The following is a 22,431-nucleotide window of genomic DNA, read 5'->3' as shown; positions in this document are numbered from 1 at the left end:
AGAAGTGTTGAACAGTTGGGAAAGTTGAGAAGGCGGGGGCTTCGGAGGATATGTGGACAGTGAGGGTCAAGGATGACTTCGAATTACCACCAAACCATTACCACTCTTGGAATGGCGTGACGCGACAGGACAGAGCAGGTGGGGAAGATGACTGTGGTCAACTTTCCCTTTGTTGTGGCTCCGTGTCTGTGAATAGATGTTGTAGGAGAGAAATATATAATGTATGATGTTGAGGTGTTTCTGTTTCTGGTGGCTTAATTCTAATGACAGCATGCGCAGAGCAGCCAGAAGACCGTGAACAACGGCCCGGATCATTGTGCATGTGGATCGGAACCCTTTGCGCTGGCTGGCTGCAGCCCGCCCGGCCTGGCACATACCGGGTTCCATGACTACCCGTTTGCGGCGAATACTTGGTCCTTAACTAACAATGAAGACTGCAGATCCTTGGCGCATATCAATCGACAACAACATCATTCTGTGCTGGTCCTGACATCGAAAGTTGACGACGACGACGGCAACGACCCAGTCCACCGTCCCTCTCTCGAGACCAAGACTCCGCACAGACTCGGACGAGTACCTGCGCGATCTCTGAAAACCTCCAGAGCAGTGCCGGAGCGTCAAGTGGTTGCGAATCCATTCTTTTGAGCAGTGTATGTTCTGCCAGCTAACCCAGCACTCTGCTGCGCATCGGACTAATGCCCCCAGACTCCTCAAGACATCGAGCGCATACTACCTGCAGGCTTAGAGCAACTTTTGCGATCACGGGGAACATATTGATGGGCGTATAGGAGCGCATTCGAAAGTGCAGCGCGTCGCATTTGTCTTCGGGCATCCTCAATAAGAATTCACCTTTGCCTCATCAGCTCCGTTTTACCGCCTTATAAGCCCTTCTAAGCGCGTCCCTCGAGGTCGCAGTCCTCTTCGAGTATCCCTTGCCAGCAACTCGCTCTCTTTCTTGTTCTCATCACCCACCATGTTCTTCCTTTACAACCTCGAGCGGCAGGTAACTCTGCATCCCTCCTACTTCGGCCGAAATATGCACGAGCTGGTTACGGGAAAGCTTTTGAAGGATGTTGAGGGAACTTGCACTGGTCGTTATTACATCATCACAATCATGGACACGTTTAACATCTCTGAGGGCCGCATTCTCCCAGGCAGTGGGCTCGCTGAATTTACGGTTGGTTATCGTGCAGTTGTTTGGAGACCCTTCAAAGGCGAAACTGTGAGGAAATCATACACAAAGTTGGATTTTCGCTGGGCTAGGCTCACGTATTTGACAGGTTGATGCAGTCGTTTCATCCGTCAACCAGGTCGGCTTCTTTGCTTTTGCTGGACCACTCTCCGTCTTCATATCCTCCCATGTTAGTAAATTATGCTTCGGAACACCGAGGAGCATGCTAATAATGAGCAGCTCATTCCCTCAGACATCAAATTTGATGCAAATGCTACACCCCCTCAGTATACTAACAATGAAGATTCGGTCATCGAGATTGGTACTCATGTGCGCGTGAAGATCGTTGGTACGAGAGCGGAAGTTGGGCAAATGTTCGCAATTGCCAGTATCAAGGAGGATTTCCTCGGGTTAGTTGCTACTGAATACCTGTGCGGTAGAGTTGGGTGTTTGACTAATCATTGGGCAGATGTCTTCAAGGCTCATGATCTATCAGCTAGACTAGAAGCTTCCTTTGGGCTGGTGGCTACAACCAAATGTCCCAAGAGTCCGTCACTATGACTACATCTGGACTGGACCCGACACATTCTACTTGCCATGTTCGGTTCTCGGCTCTACCCGAACATAATCACTCGTGGAGATCTCTCAACCTCGAGACACGCGACGCAAAAGCCACAGACCGGCCTCCAAAATGACTTGAGCATCTAGAAGCTCTTTCAGAAAATGAATTTGGTTTTGTCCCCCCCCTCGCTGGCTTTTTCTTTGGATGTGATTCTGCGCGTGTTCAATTTTTCTTTCCCGCTTTCAAGTCTGGTTGCAGTTAAGTCTAGCTGTGCCGAACTTACAACCCTATGGAAGTTACGGTACGGGTCCGCACCATCCATCACAATTTTGCTTCAAGCAGTTAATCGCTCTCATATTTTCACGCCAATTCCTCATGGGCGCTATGTCCGTCTCTGATGATGCTTACTTGACCATTTGACGGGCATCATTGTGAAGTCATCAAGTCGGAGCTACCCAAAGAAGTCTCCATGCTAAACCATAACCCACGGTCTAAGGTTTAAATCTGAACTGAACCACGACCGACCTGGACTGAAGCCAAGGTACACAAAATTCGTGCCCTCTCCGTCCCCTCTCCCTTCTTCCTTCCCACAAACTCTTTTCTTCTACGATCCACTCTGTCATTATATCCACACATCTACGCCCACTTCGCTGGACATCAATCGACACCACTAAATCGCCAGATCCGCAACCGTCTCACCAACCCCAACTCCACGAACAACTGAAAACCGTCCATTCGGCGCAAGTCGCACTTGGAACACTCACCAGGTGGAGGTTCCAGTCACTGAACCGTCTTCGAAGTGAACATCTCGGGTCCTCCAACGTCACTTCATGCACAGCGTCAAGATGTGTCAATCCAGCAACTACGGATCCTCCCCAGACGCCCAAAAGGTTCAGAAGACCGACGACATCTGTAACATGGCCAAGCAAATCATCCACGACGCAAAAATGGACCTTCAGAGAATTCTCAACAATGCTACATCAACAACGACATCAGAACCCACTGCCGGGAAGCGAGCAGGAAAGTTGACCTCACGTGACACAGAACATCTGACCATCAAGCAAAAGTTAATCAACGGCTTTGCTAAAATCATCAGCGTGGCAGAATCAATCACAGGTATCAGGAGAGTCACCCAAGAACCAAATACTGTTTTCTTCTTGAAAAAGCAATCGCCTACAGCACATCTTTCAATATTAAGAAATCCGACACGAGCCTACGAGCGTGCGACACCCGCTTTCTCTCCAGCATTGGGTCACGCATCCGACGCATATATTCGCTTAAACCAGCGCCAATACCAACAAGATAGAATAACGGTTGAGAACGGCGACTACATGGAAACCATAAAGAATACGGCTCACCGAATGGCTCAAGTAAAGAGATATAAGCAGGCGAAGAAATCCCTGAGCCAGATTCAACAAGATCATGATGCGTGGGTTTATGACAAACACACAGTGGACGTGTTATGCGAAAAGATACATAAGGATGCTTTGTTTTGGAGATCTTGCCATGAGGACACAATTACGGTTGTGAACCAGGACGGGACGAAGGAAGAGCAATGGTACCAAAACGACCAAGATCGGTGTCTTGGAAGTTCCATCGAGGATCAAATGCAAATGCAAGGTCGGAGCATCAAGGAATGGGCCGGACTCAGAAAGGCGGTCGAAGATTTGGAGCAAGAGGCGAGACACGAAAGAATGGTCAAGCATCGAGAGCAATGGCGGCAAACCAAATACGTCCCAGAAGAGTATAATTCGGATACCGATGACTCAGATATGGAAGAGGATGACGACGAGGATTACGGTCACCTATACGACGATGTCGATGTCGCGCAGGTTAGAATAAGCGAGGTCGTTGCCAAGGACGAAGCTATAACGACTTCGCCAGCCTCATCAAGTGGTATCCCACAGATAAAATCTGCGAATCTCGAGGAACATCTTGAAATTCTCGACTACCATACACCCACACTCAAAACACATCTCGACAACATAGTCGAAACAAAAACCACTCAAACCAATTTCACAACAAACCAAGCATCTAGTGAAATGGCTTTGACCACAACAAAGACCACCAAGGAGGTCGTCACCGAGACCGACGCGGTCATCTCCCTTGTGGACACTCTCCTTTCTGATCTCAAAGACCGCTATGAGTTCTACTACACCTCATCTAACGTCCACATGAACAACGTGCTTGAGGCCATGCGACCTAGAACCCTCGGTTACAAGTGCAGTTGGACAGTCCGCCCCATGGCAATGACCGAGAAGAACCTCACACCACCACCAGTCAACCAACCCCCCGCAATCCGCCTCACCAATCCTTCGGGAGTAACCTGCGAGCTCATTGAAGGTTTCCAGGATCTATCGGACCCGTGGTTCGAAGACTATGTCGCGTGGCGTGAGGAAGAGCAAGACGACCTCATCCAGGCGGTACAGGAGTGGAGAGAAAAGGAGGAGACGTTTGATGAGTATGACCGTCGTCTAGTTTGCGAGGAGTTCTGGGATAAATGCTTGGAGAAGGATCTGAAGCGCATCATGCAGGAGAGAAAGAAGTGGGAGGATATGGACGTCGTCTTCGAGGACGATTCCGAAGATTCTGATGACGACGACGATGATTGGGATGAGTATTCCTGCTCACGATCCCGCTCGTCATCAAGCACGACATTGGTCCCAGACCAGGAGGAGACCGGCGTTGAGACCGGCGCTCAAGAGGAAGAGGACGAGGACGAGGACGAAGACGAGGAGGAGGAGCCCGAGACCAACACCGAGACGGAGATACTCACCGCTCTCGAAGTAGCACGCACAAACCTGGCCGAATACAACACCAGCCTCGCCAACTCGGTCGTTATCGCCAAAACCAAAGCCATCAACTACCACCTAGAACGCGTGCACGATAGCCCCCAACACAACAAAGCAACCGAAGACGCCCAAGCCGTCAAGGACTCCTACACTCACAACCTCTCCTACTCCATCATCCGTCTCCGTCTCCGAATGGCACAGGACGGTCTCATCCCTTCCGACAAGTCCAACTTCGTCTACACGCCCACCAAGCCCACCGGACCAGGAACAATCACATTCACCGGCCGGATCAGAGAATTCCTCAAAATCAACAAAGATGTTCATGACCGTGCGTTTAGCGTCCTCAGAGAGGATATCCGTGTCCAGGCTATTCACAAGATGGATTTCTTCAAGGAGGTTAAGGTCTCGATGGCTCATGTGGCGGATCTGTATCGAGATGTTAAGAATGCGAAGGTTTTTAGAAAGGAGGTTAAGCGAGCGAATAAGCAGATGGAAGTGCAGAGTACGGTGGTGAGCGCGTTGGTACATGAGGGAGTTGCGGAGGCGGAGAAGTGGGAGAAGGAGGAGAAGGAGGAGAAGGAGAAGGAGAAGGAGAAGAAGATGGCTGGTGAGGTGGTGAAGAAAGGAAGAGCGAGACCGGTGGAGAAGGAGGATTTGTTAGTTGTGTTAGGGACGATGGGAGATATGATGGGTGTTGAGGTTGGTGGGAAGAAGGCTGGGGCGAAGGCTGGGAAGTCTGGGGACAAGGGAAAGGGCAAGGGCAAGGATAAGGGCAAGGGTAAGGGCAAGGGTAAGGGCAAGGGAAATGGAAAGGGAAAGGGAAAGGGCAGACGGAAGGGAAAAGGCAAATGGAGGAAGTAAATATAAATTGTCAGGGAATCGGAGGATGGGAGAGATGTTGGAGTGAGTGAGGGGAGGTAGATTGGAGTACAGTTTGGATTTTGGTAACGAGCAACCGAGTGTAGGTGAAAAGTGAAAAGCCACGGCAGCACGAGGGACTGAGAGAACGAGACAACGAAGCGTTGATTTTCCATCCACACTGTCCAAGAATAGCGCCCCAACTTGATTCTTCGCGTGACCTTACGCATACCCTATCTCACTTCTCTGCACCCGACAATCCATCCAGTTCCATCTTCCCTTGCATCTCCATCACCATCCATGTCACTCACAATAACCATTCCCCATCCAACCCTTCATCCCCACTCACCTTATTCAAACCTATCTCACTTCTCACAAGCCAAATACCCACCCGCATCCTCATCGTACCCAGATTGACAAGACATGCCTTTGCAGCAGTCGCTATCTTGACGACATCCATCTAGCAAGCAAGGAAATTAGATCAGCATAGTTACTATACATTCTGGGAGTGATAAAACTGAAGTCTTGTATCATTCAGACATCGTCTTGGAGAGGGATAGATTGAGTCAACCGATCTTGGAGACTTGATTTCTGGGTGCTGGTTTGGAAAGAGGACAGGGAAGGAAGACGTACAGTGCAGAGCCGAGCATTATTGCTCACTCCCTACCTCTACATTGAGAGGAAAGTTATGCTGGTGATTCTGGGATTCCGTCATCTATGCGTCAGACTTGGGAACACGTTCTCTTTAATGTACGGAAAGAAAAGGGAGGAAGAACGAACGGGCACAGCGATTGTGACTTTCAGATCCACATTTGGAGAGGGGCTTGGTAGGGCAGATGTGAGGGTGGCGATGCTTAGAAGGGCGAGTGGGAGGGAGTGCTGGAAGTACATGATAGATGAGACAGGGGTTTTTGAGGGGAGAGAATTGTCAGGTTTAAAATGGTGCTGTAACTGCTGAAGTCTAAGCCTCTAAGACAAAATTCAAGTGGGAATGTATAGTTAATGAACTTCACAAGAGGCAAAAATGTCCTTCCGCATCAATGTGTGAACTGGAAGTGTACAACCAGTTATACAAAGTATTGGGTGTAGTTGATTTCTTACCTTGAGGGACTGTCCTTTGTCCTCTGTCGTAAAGGACGTAATGTATCCACAACTTCCTGGACCCTGATGCCGATCTCCATGTAGCTCTTGATGTACAGATCGACAATGCATATCTAGTACCTGAGCATATCTTTCCTTTGGAGGTAAAGATTTGCGTACATTGGTGGTGGGACAATTATAAGTGTTCCAGCATTGTGGTACGGGTCCCCTAGTCCCGTCGATCGATGTGCAGTCATGTATCAGAGCCAACAACAATCATGAATTGGACTATCAATCTGTAGTACTTGGCCTGTACACACCTTGAAAGTAAAGGTCCTAATCACACTAATTACAATCTCCGCCTAGAAACGAGATCAATCGATCTCCTCCCATAATAACCAACTTTACTTCTTCTCCGGCGTCGTCTCCTCCACATGTCCTACAATATCAACACCCTTCTCCCCACCATCCCTATAATCTCCACCCTCATGATGAATCGTCTTCTCGACCGCCATAACAGCCTTCTCAGCAACCGCCTCATCTTCAAACAAGAACGCCAGTTCTTCCAAAGTACGACCTTGCGTCTCAGGGTAGAAGAAGTAGATTGTGCAGATCTCGAGCAGGATCATCACGATGTACATGATGAGATATTTCCAGCCCGCGTTGTCCATGCCAATGGGATTGACGAAGGTTGTGAAGAAGCCGGCACCTCGGACGAAGAATTGCTCAACGGCGATACCGCGAGAACGCTCGGCGTAGGGGAAGAGTTCGACCATGTAAGCTGGCAAGAGGTTAGTATGAGCACGAAATGATGGAAGCAAGTGACTTACTGTATGCGAGTGCATTATTTCCGATGTTGTACCACGGTGAATAGAAGTAGATAAAGAAAAGGACCGCGATACCAGCAGCTTTGTTGGGCTTGTTCCCTGGCTCCAGACCCTTCATGGTTTGTTGCATGCCGATTGTCCATGAGACGTACACAGCCAGCATACCAATAGCTCCAGTGAGGAACATAGTTCGGCGCTTGAAGCGCGGTGAGATAAGGGCAATGGCTGTACCGTTGACGAAACTCCATGCTGTGTTGCCGAGGTTGATCATTGTCTTGGTGTGTGTATCCGTGTAGCCGATCATGACGAGAATCTTGCCCAAGTAAAATGAGATGAGGGTGTTTCCGGACCATTGAGTGAAGAGTCCCATGGCAGCAGCGAGAGATGTTCTGCGCCTCATTCCAGGAGTTGCGACCATGTCCCACCAGGATTGCTTAGCTACTTCGGCTTCCAGTTGGATGGTAGTCTCGATTTGTACCATCTCTGCCTTGACGAAAATTGATTCGCGGTCTCCTTCTGCGTGATACTTGACGAGAATCTCAAAGGCTTCGTCTCTTCTGTCTTTGCTAATCAGGTAACGAGGAGATTCAGGGATGAAGCTTTGCTCGTCAGCAACCGCCAAATTAATTAGTTCGGCTTCAGAGAACTTACAAGATGAGAACAATCTGTACGAGCGAGGGAACACATTGCAGCAGTGATGGGATTCTCCAGCCCCAGTCGTTTGAAATCTTGGCAGTTTCGACCACAATTCCCGAGGCGATGAGAGATCCGACGAACCAAGAAGCGTTGAACATGGATGTCATGAATGGACGTTCCTTGGGATATGAAAGCTCTCCCAACATGGATGAGCCAGATACAAGACAGAAGACGATGCCGAACCCAAGGATCATGCGAGCAACAATATACATGCCCACTTGAAGAACGTCAGTATCAGATATGTTTGGTAGGAGTGGATTGACTAACCATGCTGTGAGAATCCTTGGATAACTGCACCAACACACTGAAATACCGAGCCGATGAAGATGGACCAACGTCTACCAACCTTTTGTGCAACCCAAGGGACAACAGGAACTGCGAAGATGGCGCCAAGGTTATAGGATGCAGAGATCATGCCGAGCAAAGGACCTGCGATTGCCCAAACATCTTTGCCTGTTGCATCAACAGAATGCTCGCCGAAGTCTATATACATGTTAGTACAATGCTGCAGGGCCTACGATTAGGAGGACTGACATTTGTTCCAGGTGGGGATGAATTGAAGTCCATTGATCATCTGAGAGTCGAATCCACTGGTGATCTCGATACCCATGCAAGTGGGGTACAAGAGGAAGTAAAGATAGCGCAGATTCTTCTTCTTCCACCTAGAATCTCGCAATCAGCAGTTTATTGGGTAAGATTAATGCATATTTGGACAGTTTCTCAATGGTGCATAAAGTCGGAAAATACCCACCATCTGACCTTATCTTCATCGACAACCCGAGTCAATACGGGATCGGCTTCATGACCAAGATCGAGGATAGGCATGATTGCGGATCAAATTCGATGTTGATGATTAGAATGACGACGGACACCGAAGAAAGCCCAACTCAAAGAAACGTGGGCCATGGATATCTTATAGTGTCCGGAGTGGATATTGTATCAACATGTTCCCCAGTCCGGGGTAGTGATACCCCGCGCCTCGTTAAACTTCCGGCCATGTTCGTGACTGGGTCTTGGGCCCCGGATAAACAGAGAAGCATAGTGACAGCTTGGCAAGAATCTGACATGCCTACGAATGATTCAGAACAACGCGTCTGGTTGGATAGACAAGACTGAAAAGATGCCAAGCAGAAGATCAGCGTTGCAGCCAAGTAGCTATCTCACCGAAACGTGGTGCTTCCTCGATCTTGGGTCGGTAGCTGTAGCTCGAATTGGATGTGATGGGATGCGGAGGGACTGGCTCCGCATGAGGCGAACGACCGAAAAGGGGAACAGGCGAGAGCTCAGATATGGTCGATAGCCGTCAGCAGCCGGAAAACTGTGCCTGTACCTTGTTCAGGTCGGAAATATGATCTTTATTCGCGCGTTATCTACATACGAGTCAAGAAAGGGTATTGGCCAAGTCGGGCTCATGTCCTGAGATGTTCACAACCCCGGATTTTGAGTAGCCGGAGGCCAATCAAAACATGCTGCCGGCTACCATACGGCTTCTGAAAAGAACGGCAGAGCGGTATTTTCGGGTCGTGAAGTCGAAAGTTTGTGTAAGAATCAATACGAATGTCTTTGAAGCGCATGGATTTGCTGCTTCAAGATCAGAAATACGGGGGGAGTTGAGAGTTGAGTGCCAGTTCCTCGGACTAGAAAGAAGCGAGGTTTGGTGCCTTGTGCTGTAAAATACTTAGGTCTTGAAGAACCTGCGAAGTATTCAGAACGCACATGCAGCTCATTCCCCATGGAAGCTAGATGTCGAACTCCATCAACAACATCCTTCACACAGTGTCAGGTCCGTTACTCTGGATGGACGGCGAAGCCCCCATGCATTTTAAATATCCTCGGAATATCTTCGAAAGATGTGGAATGTGCCTCTTCCTACGTACACTCATTCAAGCTTCAACCCAGGATCGCGTCATCGATATTATCGCAGCTAGGCTCGTGTGACAATTTTGATTATTTATTGCAAGGGGAATCTACGCCTTTCGGACTCAACAGATATACGAACAAGTTGTTGCAGTCGGTATCGAGCCATAGGATTGCCTTGGCCAAGGCTCATTGAAGGACAGTGATATCAAGGCAATCCTATGGCAAAGGCTCATTGAAGGACGCGATATCAAGACCTTAAATATGCGGTCACCCAGCCTCAGTCGCCAGGGTGATACAAATTCAACGTCAAAATGTCATCGTAGTCTGATCTTATTCCGGAATATTACCGTTGTATTCACCTGACTCCCAGCGCAGATACAGTGTTGATGCCTGGTCATTCCAAGTTCCGCTGGGCGGTTGCGAATTCCCTTGGACAAGTCAAGAAATTGTCGGAAACGCCACGAGACTTGTTGATACATCATCCATTATTTTGTTCTCTTTTCGACTTGCTTTATGTTACTTATTTTCGACTTTCACCATTCTTTCCCTTCCTGATTATACTGAGATTGAGCTTTTGGCGGAGTTATCTCATCTCGCCTTTGAACGAGGAAATGTGAGGGTGGAAAGCTTCAACCCCAACCTCGATTGTTCCAAGGAACTTTTAGAAGGGATGCTGCTTACAAAATGTGTCATCGTGGGTCTTCTTCTCTACGATTGTCGCCCTGCTCTCAGCTTCGCATGGGTAGGAGCTGAGGGTAGGAGAGGCGCGGACATGCTCATTTTCTCTTCTCTTTTGTCAATCTGACGATTCGCACCAGGTGATCAAGATCTCGTCAGACAAGGTTCCTTCATAGGGAACGAGCTCGTCTGAATAGCATCTCATCTGACTGAATCGTTGCAGAATGTACTTTTGGTATTCTGAAAAGACTGATTGGCTGATGTGAGATGTGGCACTGGTCTCTCAGCCTCACAGCGATTCTGACCACGCCTTCCTTACCTCGGAACTGCAAGGCTCTTAACTTTCAAATTTGGTCGTTTACTCTTTGTAACACGACCAACCAAACTTCCTGGGCCGTAAGAATCTCAGCGCTATGATGTGCATGGCGGGTACCTACGGCGGGCACCAGAGCTGCAACTGCACAGCCTTCAATAATAATAGACATATAAAAGTCTTCTTATCCATAGCTTGAAAGACGAATAGCTCAATCTATACACAAGGATCCAATCTCCAGCACCTCTTCAAGAATAGTTCTGGTCAATACAACTCATCTTCTTTTCCAAGTTTACCTTCACTCAAAAATGTCCAATTTCAACTTGACAGGAACGGCGATAATAATCGGCTCTGGTGAGTATTCTCTCCCAGTTCAAATTACCAATATCGATCGTGCTGATTGCCTGAAGCCAGTGGTATGGGAAGAGCAACCGCACTCGCTTTCGCCCGCGCCGGTGTTCAAGGATTAGCATTGGGAGATCTCAACACTCCAGGAGTCAAAGAAACAGCGAAACAAGCCGAACAAGTTGCCACAAACCCCAAGTTCGCTGTCACAGCATCTCACGTTGATGTACGGAGCTGGGAAAGTGTTGACGACTTCTTCCAAGCTGCCGTTACCAGATTCAGAAGGATCGACTACAGCGTTACTACCGCTGGGGTGAGATATCCGTCTTCTCTCAAAACGTATGCATATACTTACACGAGATATCCAGATTTATTCCCTCCTCGGCAACATTGCCGACAATGACCTAGAAGCATACGACAATATCCAAAACACCAACGCGAGAGGCGTCTTGTACCACACAAAAGCTGCCCTCCAAGTCATGCTCAAACAAAATGTCATCGTCGTCCAAGGAACCACCAGATCTCGTACACTCGGTCGTGGATCTATCGTGAATGTTTGTTCTATCGCTGGGATTATTCCACCCCAAGGCTCAGTCGAGTACAATGCATCAAAATTCGCTGCTCTCGGTATCACAAAGACTGCAGGTTCGTCTCCTTATCTTTAAGCCCCTCGCGAAGCCCCGTACTGATCTTCCTCCTCGCAGCCAATGAATATGGAGGCTCTTTGATCCGCATAAACGCCGTCTGTCCAGGACCTATCGACACACCATTGCTCGAACGAGCTGTCTCCGGAAACCCGGAGGCCAGGAATGCTGCCACTGACAGCACAGCTTTCAAGCGAATTGGTGACGTTGACGAGGTTGCGGATTCAATTTTGTTTTTGGTCAGTCCGGCTGCGAGTTATGTACATGGCACTTCTTTCGTTGTTGATGGAGGGTATGTGAATATGGCTTGATAGGTGTGATCGGGATGTACCCTAGCTTTGAAAGCTTTCATTAGGTGCCTAGGTATTTGCCTTCTTCCATAGTCATAAAGTTAAAACAGTTGGATCTTAAGATAAATCTCCTATGTATTATTGCCTGAATAAGATTTGGCGGAAGATGCCGAAAACCATGGTTCAACGGACCTAGGGAGCAGTCTGAAGACCTCATTGAATATTTGAAGATAAGAGGTAAAAGGAATATTGTTCTCATACAAAATGATTGCCGAGGAAGGGTGTGCGTACTGAGGATGAGACTATCAATCTTGAATTACTTAGGAGGGAGCGCCTTCAAAGCACTCGATAACTGCCTGGAGACCTAAGCTGTGGCCCAGTCAGACGAACTCGGTTAGGAAATCTTGCCCCACGCACTCCTTGGCGCGGTCTCTAGTTCTGTGAATTCGGAGGTAAAAAACAATCAAAGAGAGGCCAGATGAATGAACCCCAGAACACATATAATACTTCTTCTTCTTCTTTAAGAGTCGGTGTGATCGCAAGAGTAAATATATTCCTCAAGAAAAAATAGTGAACTGTTGCTTACCTTGTGCTTCTGGTACATACCTAGAATAGGAGGATTGATTGGCCAGAGCAAAAAAAGACAAAAAAATAACACATCAAGGCTCTTCTGCCCACTACCAGATTCGAACTAGCGACCTCATCATTACAAGTGATGCGCTCTACCCCTGAGCTAAGCGGGCCTTGTCATGTGTGATGATGTCGAAAATGCTGTTATTCTGCTACTTTTCAGAATGAAAACCTATCCGCTCTAGCGTACTTGCCAAGGAGGAGAGTGGGGGTTCCATGCCAGAGAGCGTCAATGGTTTGGCTGGAACCCCTTCAGGACTTCCTACTACTCTTTTCAACATGAGACGCAGTGAAAGGGTTTCCATTCTGACTGGAAGATTGATGGGTCTTTTATGTTACTGCTGCTATCATTCAGAAACGGTAAGTCTCAAATCACATGACCACAAGTCGTGGCTTGGAGAGATCTCGGGGAAAGATTCCAAAAAGCATGTCCCTAGACAGGTAAAATCCTCAGAAAGGGCTTCGGTCTTAATCGTATTTTTTGATTTGATCTCACTGTTACTTTAAAAACTTAATCTATCTTGCTTTCTTACAATATGAGAATGCGAACTGGCATCATAAGCCTTGCTCAACATCAACCTATACCAACTGGTAAGGTCTTGAACCAGATTGCGTCCGCAATTTAGAAGACTGTCTACACTTCGCCTCTGTGACGGTAAATGATACCAATAATGTATGCATAGAACTTCTTATCGTTGTTTGAGGCGATGACTTCGCCCGATGAGGCAAGTTTCACACCACCTAAGCACTGTACGAGAGCTTTGTTGTTTCCCCTGTGGCTACATGTAATCATTTTGAAGGACAATCAATCAAATAGATCCGGCAGGTCGGATATTCCCTATCGAAGTGTTAACAAATGTCAAAAGTTTCGTAGCCTTGAGCCACGCACCCTCAAAGCCGACCCAACCCCAATCATTCTCGGCACCCTTACACGAATGTCCACGTCAATACCAGCTTCCTCGAACAGAATCTTAATTGGGCCTGGCGCATCCCATTTCTCCAGATCGAAATTCATGGGTCGACCAGGGTTGTAATGGGTTTCATTCATAAAAATATAGCGAAGTGATGGCAGAAAAGTTGCAAGTTCCAATATCCATTCGTAGGAAGATGCGTCCATGTCGCCATTAACAAAGCGGTCTCGTTCAGGTGATCCCTGGCCAGGATTTGGATAGAAGATCTCTGTTTCGTTTGGGAAGTGCATCTGCATACCAAAAATTTAGCAAAATCTTTGACGGCTGAAAGGGCTACCTAACCTGCAATGCTTCAAGAGATTGTGGCAGCAGTTTGTACAAGCCGTTCCGAGAGGGGTGATCTGTTAAAACACCCCTACCACCATTCAGTACTAAGAAGAAATACAAAGCAGATATTTTGAGCTCCTTGAGTGCGGTCATTCCACTAAGATCAATCCTCGCAGGATCTGGAACAAGACGGCCCCTTCGATACAGTATGCTGAGATCCAGTCTTGTCAACGTCTTTGAGGCTTTCAACAGGGCTAGTTCAACTCGATTTGGGAATATAAGATGATTGGCGTTCATTTGTGCAGCAGTGGCCGTCGCCTGTCGTTCAACGCTGCGTGGAAGGCGGTAGCGGATTGTGTGAACAGCGGGCAGACGGCGAAGGATTATGCCAAGTACATAATCCTCTATTCTTGATTTCCGAAGATCAAGATACGTCAGACCAGACTGTGGGTGAGTTTCACGGGGAGGTTCAAGGACTTCCATAATGTTCAAGTGTGCAGCCTCGAGATGGCGAAATTGGTGCCGTGACAGGAGGTCCACCAGTTCTGTGAAATTCATCTGGGGATCAGCCAACTTGAGCTTTCTCAAAGTCGTCCACAGAGTTAGACTCGTAGAAAGAACGAATCTCGCTACTCCAGGCATGTAGAACTCATTCAGGTGTAAGTCCCTTATAGCGGGAGTACTGAGCAGGAATGTCTCGATAGCTTCGCGGGTCTCAGTCTCATCGACGCTGCCACGCCGATTGTCTCGTTGGAGTGTGGCTGATCGTACTCCATGACCATAAGATGGGTCTTCATCGATAGATCTTTGTAGAAGGGATAACCGGCTTGAAGGCAGTTTAAGGTCTACAATACTTGGGATGGCAGGTCGGACCACAACGGACAAAAAGCGGCATGAGAGAGCCAGACCACACAGATCAAGTGGCTTGCCTGACAGGCCCAGAAAGTGAACTATGAGGTTAATAATTTCTGGAGAAAGATCGATGAGTAGCATTGCTCAGTTCTGCAAATCTGTTTGAGCTTTTAGAAGTTGGGTTTGAAGGGTCTGTTGGACAAGAGGTGGCGAGGCCAGTATTTGATAGGTATTTTAGGCAGGCAATGTGACCTGCATGAACGTCTCATTGAGCTCGCTTCGAGCTGTACGTTGAAAAATACATGATAGAATACCCACTCACAACTCCAGGTTGCTTGCTTCCTTCTATTTATCAGCCTATTCCGCTATGCTCAACCTTGACTTGTTGTAGGACAGGCTCCAAATTGGAGGTACCCGCTTTGCAGCTTGAAGATAGATTCCCATGTGAAGAGGAGCTCAAGGTACTCGAGAGATAGGACTCCAAGAGTAAGGTAGCATGGCAAACCAAAAAAACGGCACTGAACTTGGACAGCATTTTGATTGAAGACCTGTTTACCAGAGAGCCTGGCGTTCATGCCCTGGTCGTGATGGGATATACCATGTTTTCAACAGGAGGTCGAGTAGACCTTCAGGAAGAGATAATTAACATGGAGTGTGCTCTACAACTTTTAGAAGAGAACATTCTTCTCTCCTTTAGTATCTGTGGTGGACAACTCTTGGTTCAATTCGATGGCTACGTGCTAGCCTTGCTGTTGGACCCAGTGTGCTTCTAAGTCGCGGCCCGAAGGTCACGAAGGCTAAATCAGCTCGATGTCCCTCAATGATGTTCCAAAGGTAGTTAGGTAGTTAGCAGTGTAGTCTAACCTTCCTAACAAGCGCAGAGACTGTGTGTTTTGTAATTACAAGTTGACTCGATAGAAGGATTCATTGGACGGAAAGGAAGCGATTTGGCTGGGATAAATTTAGACTTCGACTTCGGCTGATTCGCGCCAAGCCAACCAACAAAGACAACACCTCTCTTGTGATACCTCAACTGGCTCTCAATAGCTTCATTGGTCAACGAATACCCCCCGATCTCTCTTTCTTCTGTGCCATGGGTAACAAAGGACCTTGAAAGACTGCACATGTTGCCACGGATCTATTTGCTCTGACAGCTCGAACGGGAGCTGAAACTCTTATCGGTGATCATGGCTGGGCACCACCACGAAGACACAGCAGACCTCATTCCGCTCGAAACTGGTCGCAGGTCTGAAGACTCCATCTCCTCTGCATCGACGACAAGTCTGGTATTCGAGCGCATTGGCCAAAGAGTGAAGGCAGACGACGAGAAGGCACTGAATGGGAAAAGTATGGTGACCCCCAAATTCCCTCCTCCGAGGAGCGAGTCGAGAGGCTACGCAGACAATGAGCATGGGACAAGCTCCCACGATGACGAAGAGAAGGACGATTATGATCTCGAAACTGGGCCTTTTTTGAAAAACGCGACTGGGAAGACGGTGGATAGAAAGTTTAGACGCTTACTGTGGATTGTTGGAGGAGTGTTCATTGGCGCATGGCTGCTGGCCTTGGTTATGTTTCTGGGAAAACAATCCTATCGACATGTCTCCTCGAAGCCTCACGATCCGACTGCAACTGCGACTACAGGTACAGGGAAGAAGGTCACATTGGACCAGGTCATGGGCGGGTCATGGCGAGCCACAAAACATGGGATAAGCTGGATTGAGGGCGCGAATGGAGAGGATGGACTGCTCCTGGAACAAAATGCTGCTGGAAAGGAGTACCTGGTGGTCGAGGATGTCAGAGGCACCAGTGCAGAGGCAGGCGCGCAAGGAACAAAGACATTGATGAAGAGTGGCCGATTCAATGTCGGGGATCGGTCACTTTTCCCCAGCAGAGTGTTTCCCAGCAAGGACTTGAAAAAAGTCCTCATTGCGACCGACTACCAGTCTAACTGGAGACACTCTTTCTACGCAAAATACTGGATATTCGATGTTGAGACTCAATCTGCGGAAGCTTTGGACCCCGAGAATCTCGATGGCCGGGTACAATTGGCTAGCTGGAGTCCTCAGAGTGATGCTGTGGTATTCACAAGAGATAACAATCTCTTTCTTCGAAAACTATCCGATAAAAAGGTTGCTCAATTAACGACGGACGGCGGCCCAAATCTGTTCTACGGCATTCCTGACTGGGTTTATGAGGAAGAGGTCTTCCAAGGGAACAGTGCAACATGGTGGGCTGAAGATGGAAAGTACGTCGCATTCCTACGAACCAACGAATCCGAAGTCCCAGAATATCCAATTCAATACTTTGTTTCCCGACCTAGTGGAGTTCAACCAGTTCCAGGCGAGGAGAACTATCCAGAAGTCAGGGAGATCAAATATCCGAAAGCTGGTGCCCCAAATCCAACTGTTGACCTTCAATTCTACGATGTTGCCAAGGGCGATGTCTTCGAAGTCAAAGTCGCCGGATCCTTTGCGCCAGATGACTTGCTCATCACTGAAGTGGTCTGGGCTGGATCAACTGGGAAAGCACTGATTCGAGAAACAAACCGAGAGAGTGATGTTCTTCGTGTGGTCCTTGTCGATGTTGCTACTCGAGCCGGGTCAACTGTACGGACTGAAGATGTTCAGAAGCTTGATGGCGGATGGTTTGAGGTATCCCAGAAAACCAAGTATGTTCCAGCGGATCCAGCGAATGGCCGCCCCTTGGATGGCTACATTGACACCGTGATTCACGAGAATTACGATCATATTGGATACTTTACACCTCTGGATAATCCAACTCCAGTTCTACTCACATCGGGCAGCTGGGAGGTAGTTGATGCTCCTTCAGCTGTTGACCTGAAGAAGAACTTGGTCTATTTTGTTGCGACAAAGGAGTCGCCTATCCAGCGCCACGTTTACAGTGTATTTCTCAATGGTACAGATCTCAAGCCTCTAACAGATACGTCGAAAGAAGGGCATTACGGCGTCTCATTCTCCAGCGGTGCAGCTTATGCTCTACTGGATTATGACGGTCCCAACATACCCTGGCAAGAAGTTATCAGCACGCCAAGTAATTCCGATCATTACACGCAAGTGATTGAGGAGAACCTAGGGCTCGCTGACATGGCCAAGAAATACGAACTGCCTCACAAGATCTTTTCAACCGTGAATATTGATGGCTTTGAGCTTCAAGTTGTCGAGAGAAGGCCACCCCATTTCAACGAGAAGAAGAAATACCCGGTACTATTCTATCTCTACGGCGGGCCTGGATCTCAGACAGTGACCAAAACTTTCAGTGTTGACTTTCAAGCGTATGTGGCGGCTAATCTGGGTTATATTGTCGTCACTGTGGACGGCCGAGGCACCGGATTTATTGGACGAAAGGCTCGCACCATCATCCGTGGCAATCTTGGATACTACGAAGCTCGCGATCAGATTGAAACGGCCAAAATCTGGGCGAAGAAAAAGTATGTCGATGCATCGCGAATGGCTATCTGGGGCTGGTCATATGGGGGTTTCATGACTCTGAAGACTCTCGAGCAGGATGCTGGACAGACATTCTCGTATGGAATGGCCGTTGCACCTGTCACGGATTGGAGATTTTACGACTCTATTTACACCGAACGATATATGCATACACCTCAACACAATCCCGGTGGATATGACAATTCGACCATTAGTAACATGACTGCTCTGCACCAGAATGTGAGGTTCTTGATCATGCACGGTATTGCAGACGACAATGTGCACATGCAAAATACCCTCACCTTGTTGGACCGCCTGGATCTGTCTGGGGTTGAGAATTATGATGTGCATGTATTCCCTGATAGCGACCACGGGATCTACTTCCACAACGCCAACCGAATCGTATATGATAGTAAGCTACCCGCGAGGAATGTGGGGCCAGTGCTAACTACTTTCTAGAACTTAATAATTGGCTCATAAATGCATTCAACGGTGAATGGTTGAGAACAAGCGACGCTGTACCACTACAACTCGAGGCAACAGCCGAGAAGGATAGATAAATTTGAAGTATGTCACAATAGGGAGTTAGGAGTATGGGTAGCAGGGTCTTAATATCCAATGTATTAATTTCAGATCGAACTCCCGACGCACTAGGTGCTCTAAAAATGGATGGCAAACAAACATTGGAAGTCGATCAGGTTAGTTGACGCTTGCACAGGTTGCAAGACCAGATATTCGCTTTTCCTCCTCTTGAGATTTCGAAGCACTGCCGCCAGGCCAGCGCGATCGAAATCCATGACGCCTCTAATGAAATGATGTGCCACTATCCTTGTCTTACGAGTTTCGAAGGGCTGTCCCCAAGACTATACGTTGAAACTCATTGCCGACAAATGGATTGACATCTACTGGTTCTCTCCCCACGCTCGTCCCTGGCAGTTAAGCGACTACGCATGGCGCAGGTTCTACTAGATCCCAGCGGTCGTAAATACCGACTGTGGTCAACCGCGCAGACATCTTACATTCCTGTGTCAGAATTGTCATGGGCACCTGCGCCTCAAGCTCGATCAGTGTTCCGTCATATGGCGCTACGGCCAATTTAAGATTTTCTGAGAGCTCTGAGATGCTCCTTCCCTTTCCGTTTCCCTGGCTGATTGTGGTGGACGTGTTTCTGTTTGAGTTAGCACTGACGAAGCCACTCGATGCTTGGCGACTTGCTGTAGGAGTCATTTTGTACGTTGTCAGAAGTTTTGACTGGCTGTCCTCAGTTGTGAAGAATCTACTTCTTCTTGGTGTGGAAGGCATGCACTCATCTGGCACATAGTGTGGTTGGACTCGCGAGGTGTATTTGGACTTGAGTACGGTATTCAAAGTCGCGATATCTCTGTAGTTGGGAGCAGCGGGTTGGTTGCGACTGTCGAGCCCCACGGTCATTGTGCGACGAGCCTGGTGGGCAGCATAGGACATCAGCGGGTTTTCTGGAGTGCTTTTTGTTTTTGGAGCTGCGCCAAGGTATGCGGTGTAGGTTTTGTTCGCAGGGCTATCACCACGGTGCGACAGCTCGTCGCCTGTCACGCTGAAACGGTTGAACGTTGTTGAGATTCGGGTGAGACTTTTCTTCCCCTGTGGTGCTGGAGGCGTCAGAGAGGAGGGCAGCCCACCTTGGCTCAGTGTGCCTTCCTTCATTGATGCCCCTATTGATACCTCCAGGAAGAGCTCCTCTTGTGTTGTTGGTGATCTCGGGCTCCACTCAGCCTGTAGTCGCTGCCACGCCTCGTCCACTTCCCTTCTCGGCTCCGCCACCTGCGAGGGGAGTGTCATATAGGCGGGGACTACATAATTTGGCAGAACCTTTCGCCCAAAGTTTGGCGGCGACACAGCTGGGATGTGAAATACCTTGGTACCATCGAAGGCTGCTCTCATTATATTCAAAGTCTCCCAGGACTGTAGTCGATGAATCGTGAGCTCGATCTCTGGTGCGTCTATCGCCGTATCTTGCGATACAGAGGTGACAGGAGGCACAGGGTGAGGTCTGAGTGGGTGTCTGGATTCTTCGCTCAACTGGAGGGGATTTCTTACAGTGTTCTGTGGCATGCTGGTCTTCAGGGCAGAAGGAGCACTCACCTTCGGCTGCGGTATCGACACTATTTTATGAGGAGGAGCGTATCTCGTCACGTACGCAGTGGTAGCGACTGCGAGACTACCGTGCACGCTGGATGTTGACATTACAGGTTCACTCGAAGTCTCCCAGTTGGGAATTCTCACTGCCTTTATTGGGTACGGCTGACTAGGAAGCGGCTTTCCCACACCGACCTTCCAACCTCTCTCCTCTCTCACAATTGGACTCGAGTTCTCTGGGATCGGCGGGAGTGGCTTGTTCAGAAGTACCCTTCTACGTGACTTTCTGGTGAACTTTTGCTTGATATTCGGAGATGCCGCGAGGCGAGATGGCGAAATCATTGTTTGTTCCCGTGCTATGCGAGTTGCCCGGTGGAAATCAACACTTGGTCTCCTCGCAACTTGTTCAAGGTATTCCTGTCGACAATCGGTACACTTGCCCTTTAGAGCATAGAGTGTTGGATTGCAGAAATTGGACTTGGGGCCAGGCTTATTACAGCCTGTCTTGTCGATTTCTCTGTGTCCACATACAGAATAGTTGAAGATCTGGCACATATCCTAGACTTGGTATATCAATCGGTAATCTGTGTCTCCAAGTCAGAACGCTATATAGTGAAGGCGGGAAAACGAAATCACAACTTAGGAATGACACAAGGAACCAGTGATGAACTTGGGGATTGAGAGTGGCTGAGATAATTCCCGGGGTATATTGCGTTGATATACGAGGTTCGCAAAGCTGTTCAAGTTGAGACGCTCAGTCCAAGTGAAATAGATGATCAGGTAGTCATTCAGAACTGGAGTCTTACATTCACATATAGACATGCCATTGTGTTGTTCCATGGAGAAAGTTACCCTTTGCAGTCCTCTTGTTCTGTTCTTTGTGCTATTTTTGGCTGCTCATTTCTTTGTGCATTTTCTTTCACGCCGAGATGACAATGCGTTTATCACCATCGTCAACAATGGGCCCTTTATTTCGAGGCCCAACAAAGATCTGCCTATATATCGAGTGTACTGTCCTGATCACAGAATAATCCCTTGATTGTACAACTCCAGTTCTCGGCTCCCTGTTCTCACTCACTACACTCACTCGACTTTCCTTCCTCTTCCACGTCCATTCTCCAGTTTACTGGCGCCGGCGTCAAAAACTATCACTTCACGCTCACTTGTTACTGTGATTAGTCGCCTCGTTCTCTTCGGAATATTCCGTTGTTCGAAACGAATTATCACGATGTTTACATCTCCATCTGGCAGCTGTAATGGCCCCTCGTCGCCTTGCTCTACATTCATAGATCCAAGGCTCTCCACCTTGCGAGCTTTTCACCCAGCTCGCCTCGTCTTGAGTGCAACGGCTACAGACGCAATTGAACTTCGCGAGCAAACATTCAAAGCATTCAACTACCGTATACCCAAGAGTCCGGTGCCCGAACTTGACATGCATTACGAGGATCACCTCACAGCCAGCTCGAGACAACCGAAACAGCTCTCAGCTCCAGTAGTGGAGCAGCCGCAGCCACAACCTCAACAACTTACAATGGAGGTCGAGTTCCTGAAATGGATCATCATCTTCATCACCATGCTTTTCACCTTGTGGTGCTTGGGGCTGATGGTGTCTAGCATGGATTCAGAAGTCACGCTGGTCGTGACTGTGATGATTTCAAGTTTCATTGTGGACTGGATGAGGAATTGGTTGAAGAAGGAAGAGGAATTCGAACTGTAAATGTTGATTTTAATATATCAGATTCTTGAAACATAAACAGCGCTATTTTCGGCCCCACATTATCTTGTGGTGACTTCATTTCTAATTTTGCCGATGACCTGTTGTTGTTTTCTTCTCGCTAAGAGATCATGTGTCCTTACCTGTCGCTAAAAAGAGGGAGTCGATAGTCCGCGTGAGGAAAACAGCCACGGCTGATCCCGGAGAAATTCTTCCTATTTTTCCCCCAAAGTTCATCTCATCTCATACCATGTCGCAACCCAATTCTCCACTCGGCGTCTCGGCTTTGGCTGCCCAGCAGATCGACCAGATCGTTA

At 48.3% G+C, this 22,431-nt stretch overlaps 9 protein-coding genes and 1 non-coding gene across 13 annotated transcripts; 6 read left to right on the top strand and 4 right to left on the bottom strand.

Annotated features, from left to right (window-relative positions):
• The first annotated feature begins 467 nt into the window (after nt 1-467).
• Nucleotides 468-1,915, top strand: RPB7 (DNA-directed RNA polymerase II subunit). 2 transcript variants are annotated; one of them, XM_058504061.1, is made up of 4 exons: nt 468-650; nt 706-1,222; nt 1,281-1,361; nt 1,412-1,915. In XM_058504061.1, exons 2-4 carry the CDS (start codon nt 974-976, stop codon nt 1,730-1,732), a joined length of 651 nt encoding a protein of 216 aa, XP_058360774.1. In that variant the 5' UTR covers nt 468-650; nt 706-973; the 3' UTR covers nt 1,733-1,915. The 2 variants fall into 2 exon arrangements, with proteins under 2 accessions (XP_058360774.1, XP_058360775.1); XM_058504062.1 differs by having other exon boundaries at nt 468-1,222; nt 1,412-1,581; nt 1,641-1,915.
• A 295-nt stretch (nt 1,916-2,210) lies between these two features.
• ONS95_010465 (uncharacterized protein) lies at nt 2,211-5,386 on the top strand (the record flags this gene model as incomplete). Its single annotated transcript, XM_058504060.1, has 1 exon — nt 2,211-5,386. The coding sequence occupies exon 1, from the start codon at nt 2,564-2,566 to the stop codon at nt 5,384-5,386; it is 2,823 nt and encodes a 940-aa protein (XP_058360773.1). The 5' UTR covers nt 2,211-2,563.
• Nucleotides 5,387-6,700: 1,314 nt separating this feature from the next.
• Nucleotides 6,701-9,555, bottom strand: ONS95_010464 (uncharacterized protein). The gene is made up of 7 exons (XM_058504059.1): nt 9,365-9,555; nt 8,738-9,310; nt 8,521-8,648; nt 8,254-8,469; nt 7,942-8,203; nt 7,294-7,889; nt 6,701-7,244 (listed from the first exon to the last, which is right to left on the bottom strand). The coding sequence occupies exons 2-7, from the start codon at nt 8,809-8,811 to the stop codon at nt 6,868-6,870; spliced, it is 1,653 nt and encodes a 550-aa protein (XP_058360772.1). The 5' UTR covers nt 8,812-9,310; nt 9,365-9,555; the 3' UTR covers nt 6,701-6,867.
• Nucleotides 9,556-9,718: 163 nt separating this feature from the next.
• On the top strand, nt 9,719-10,620 carry ONS95_010463 (uncharacterized protein; the record flags this gene model as incomplete). Its single annotated transcript, XM_058504058.1, has 1 exon — nt 9,719-10,620. One exon carries the CDS (start codon nt 9,719-9,721, stop codon nt 10,037-10,039), a length of 321 nt encoding a protein of 106 aa, XP_058360771.1. The 3' UTR covers nt 10,040-10,620.
• On the top strand, nt 10,621-12,607 carry ONS95_010462 (uncharacterized protein). Of its 2 annotated transcripts, XM_058504056.1 has the most exons (4): nt 10,621-11,191; nt 11,248-11,495; nt 11,551-11,827; nt 11,887-12,607. In XM_058504056.1, the coding sequence occupies exons 1-4, from the start codon at nt 11,146-11,148 to the stop codon at nt 12,135-12,137; spliced, it is 822 nt and encodes a 273-aa protein (XP_058360769.1). In that variant the 5' UTR covers nt 10,621-11,145; the 3' UTR covers nt 12,138-12,607. The 2 variants fall into 2 exon arrangements, with proteins under 2 accessions (XP_058360769.1, XP_058360770.1); XM_058504057.1 differs by having other exon boundaries at nt 10,621-11,495.
• Nucleotides 12,608-12,787: 180 nt separating this feature from the next.
• ONS95_010461 lies at nt 12,788-12,859 on the bottom strand. Its single transcript has one exon. It is a non-coding gene; the product is annotated as a tRNA-Thr (tRNA).
• Nucleotides 12,860-13,209: 350 nt separating this feature from the next.
• On the bottom strand, nt 13,210-15,020 carry ONS95_010460 (uncharacterized protein). Of its 2 annotated transcripts, XM_058504054.1 has the most exons (3): nt 14,000-15,020; nt 13,636-13,947; nt 13,210-13,584 (listed from the first exon to the last, which is right to left on the bottom strand). In XM_058504054.1, the coding sequence occupies exons 1-3, from the start codon at nt 14,975-14,977 to the stop codon at nt 13,552-13,554; spliced, it is 1,323 nt and encodes a 440-aa protein (XP_058360767.1). In that variant the 5' UTR covers nt 14,978-15,020; the 3' UTR covers nt 13,210-13,551. The 2 variants fall into 2 exon arrangements, with proteins under 2 accessions (XP_058360767.1, XP_058360768.1); XM_058504055.1 differs by having other exon boundaries at nt 13,636-15,020.
• A 10-nt stretch (nt 15,021-15,030) lies between these two features.
• Nucleotides 15,031-21,646, top strand: ONS95_010459 (uncharacterized protein). The gene is made up of 3 exons (XM_058504053.1): nt 15,031-15,322; nt 15,369-18,697; nt 18,745-21,646. Exons 2-3 carry the CDS (start codon nt 16,024-16,026, stop codon nt 18,843-18,845), a joined length of 2,775 nt encoding a protein of 924 aa, XP_058360765.1. The 5' UTR covers nt 15,031-15,322; nt 15,369-16,023; the 3' UTR covers nt 18,846-21,646.
• ONS95_010458 (uncharacterized protein) lies at nt 19,222-20,955 on the bottom strand (the record flags this gene model as incomplete). Its single annotated transcript, XM_058504052.1, has 1 exon — nt 19,222-20,955. The coding sequence occupies one exon, from the start codon at nt 20,953-20,955 to the stop codon at nt 19,222-19,224; it is 1,734 nt and encodes a 577-aa protein (XP_058360766.1).
• Nucleotides 21,629-22,275, top strand: ONS95_010457 (uncharacterized protein; the record flags this gene model as incomplete). The annotated part of the gene is made up of 1 exon (XM_058504051.1): nt 21,629-22,275. The coding sequence occupies one exon, from the start codon at nt 21,629-21,631 to the stop codon at nt 22,115-22,117; it is 489 nt and encodes a 162-aa protein (XP_058360764.1). The 3' UTR covers nt 22,118-22,275.
• Nucleotides 22,276-22,431: the final 156 nt, after the last annotated feature.

Source organism: Cadophora gregata (genome assembly GCF_030347475.1).
Source record: "Cadophora gregata isolate MNR1 chromosome Unknown scaffold_4, whole genome shotgun sequence".
Classification (NCBI taxonomy): Eukaryota; Fungi; Ascomycota; class Leotiomycetes; order Helotiales; family Ploettnerulaceae; genus Cadophora; species Cadophora gregata.
This window is presented reverse-complemented; position numbering and strand designations above follow the sequence as displayed.

What these genes read in the sequence shown, in the direction of transcription:
- RPB7 (XM_058504061.1), top strand. Translation starts at nt 974, where the DNA reads ATGTTCTTCCTTTACAACCTCGAGCGGCAGGTAACTCTGCATCCCTCC. An exon ending in GACCCTTCAAAGGCGAAACT is followed by an intron (nt 1,223 to 1,280) that starts GTGAGGAAATCA and finishes CGTATTTGACAG; the next exon opens with GTTGATGCAGTCGTTTCATC. An exon ending in CCGTCTTCATATCCTCCCAT is followed by an intron (nt 1,362 to 1,411) that starts GTTAGTAAATTA and finishes AATAATGAGCAG; the next exon opens with CTCATTCCCTCAGACATCAA.
- ONS95_010464 (XM_058504059.1), bottom strand. Translation starts at nt 8,811, where the DNA reads ATGCCTATCCTCGATCTTGGTCATGAAGCCGATCCCGTATTGACTCGG. An exon ending in GTACAGATTGTTCTCATCTT is followed by an intron (nt 7,890 to 7,941) that starts GTAAGTTCTCTG and finishes TGACGAGCAAAG; the next exon opens with CTTCATCCCTGAATCTCCTC. An exon ending in AAATAATGCACTCGCATACA is followed by an intron (nt 7,245 to 7,293) that starts GTAAGTCACTTG and finishes ACCTCTTGCCAG; the next exon opens with CTTACATGGTCGAACTCTTC.
- ONS95_010462 (XM_058504056.1), top strand. Translation starts at nt 11,146, where the DNA reads ATGTCCAATTTCAACTTGACAGGAACGGCGATAATAATCGGCTCTG. An exon ending in ACAGCGTTACTACCGCTGGG is followed by an intron (nt 11,496 to 11,550) that starts GTGAGATATCCG and finishes CGAGATATCCAG; the next exon opens with ATTTATTCCCTCCTCGGCAA. An exon ending in CGGTATCACAAAGACTGCAG is followed by an intron (nt 11,828 to 11,886) that starts GTTCGTCTCCTT and finishes TCCTCCTCGCAG; the next exon opens with CCAATGAATATGGAGGCTCT.
- ONS95_010460 (XM_058504054.1), bottom strand. Translation starts at nt 14,977, where the DNA reads ATGCTACTCATCGATCTTTCTCCAGAAATTATTAACCTCATAGTTCAC. An exon ending in AATCTCTTGAAGCATTGCAG is followed by an intron (nt 13,948 to 13,999) that starts GTTAGGTAGCCC and finishes TTTGGTATGCAG; the next exon opens with ATGCACTTCCCAAACGAAAC. An exon ending in GGGTTGGGTCGGCTTTGAGG is followed by an intron (nt 13,585 to 13,635) that starts GTGCGTGGCTCA and finishes ACACTTCGATAG; the next exon opens with GGAATATCCGACCTGCCGGA.
- ONS95_010459 (XM_058504053.1), top strand. Translation starts at nt 16,024, where the DNA reads ATGGCTGGGCACCACCACGAAGACACAGCAGACCTCATTCCGCTCGAA. An exon ending in CAACCGAATCGTATATGATA is followed by an intron (nt 18,698 to 18,744) that starts GTAAGCTACCCG and finishes ACTACTTTCTAG; the next exon opens with AACTTAATAATTGGCTCATA.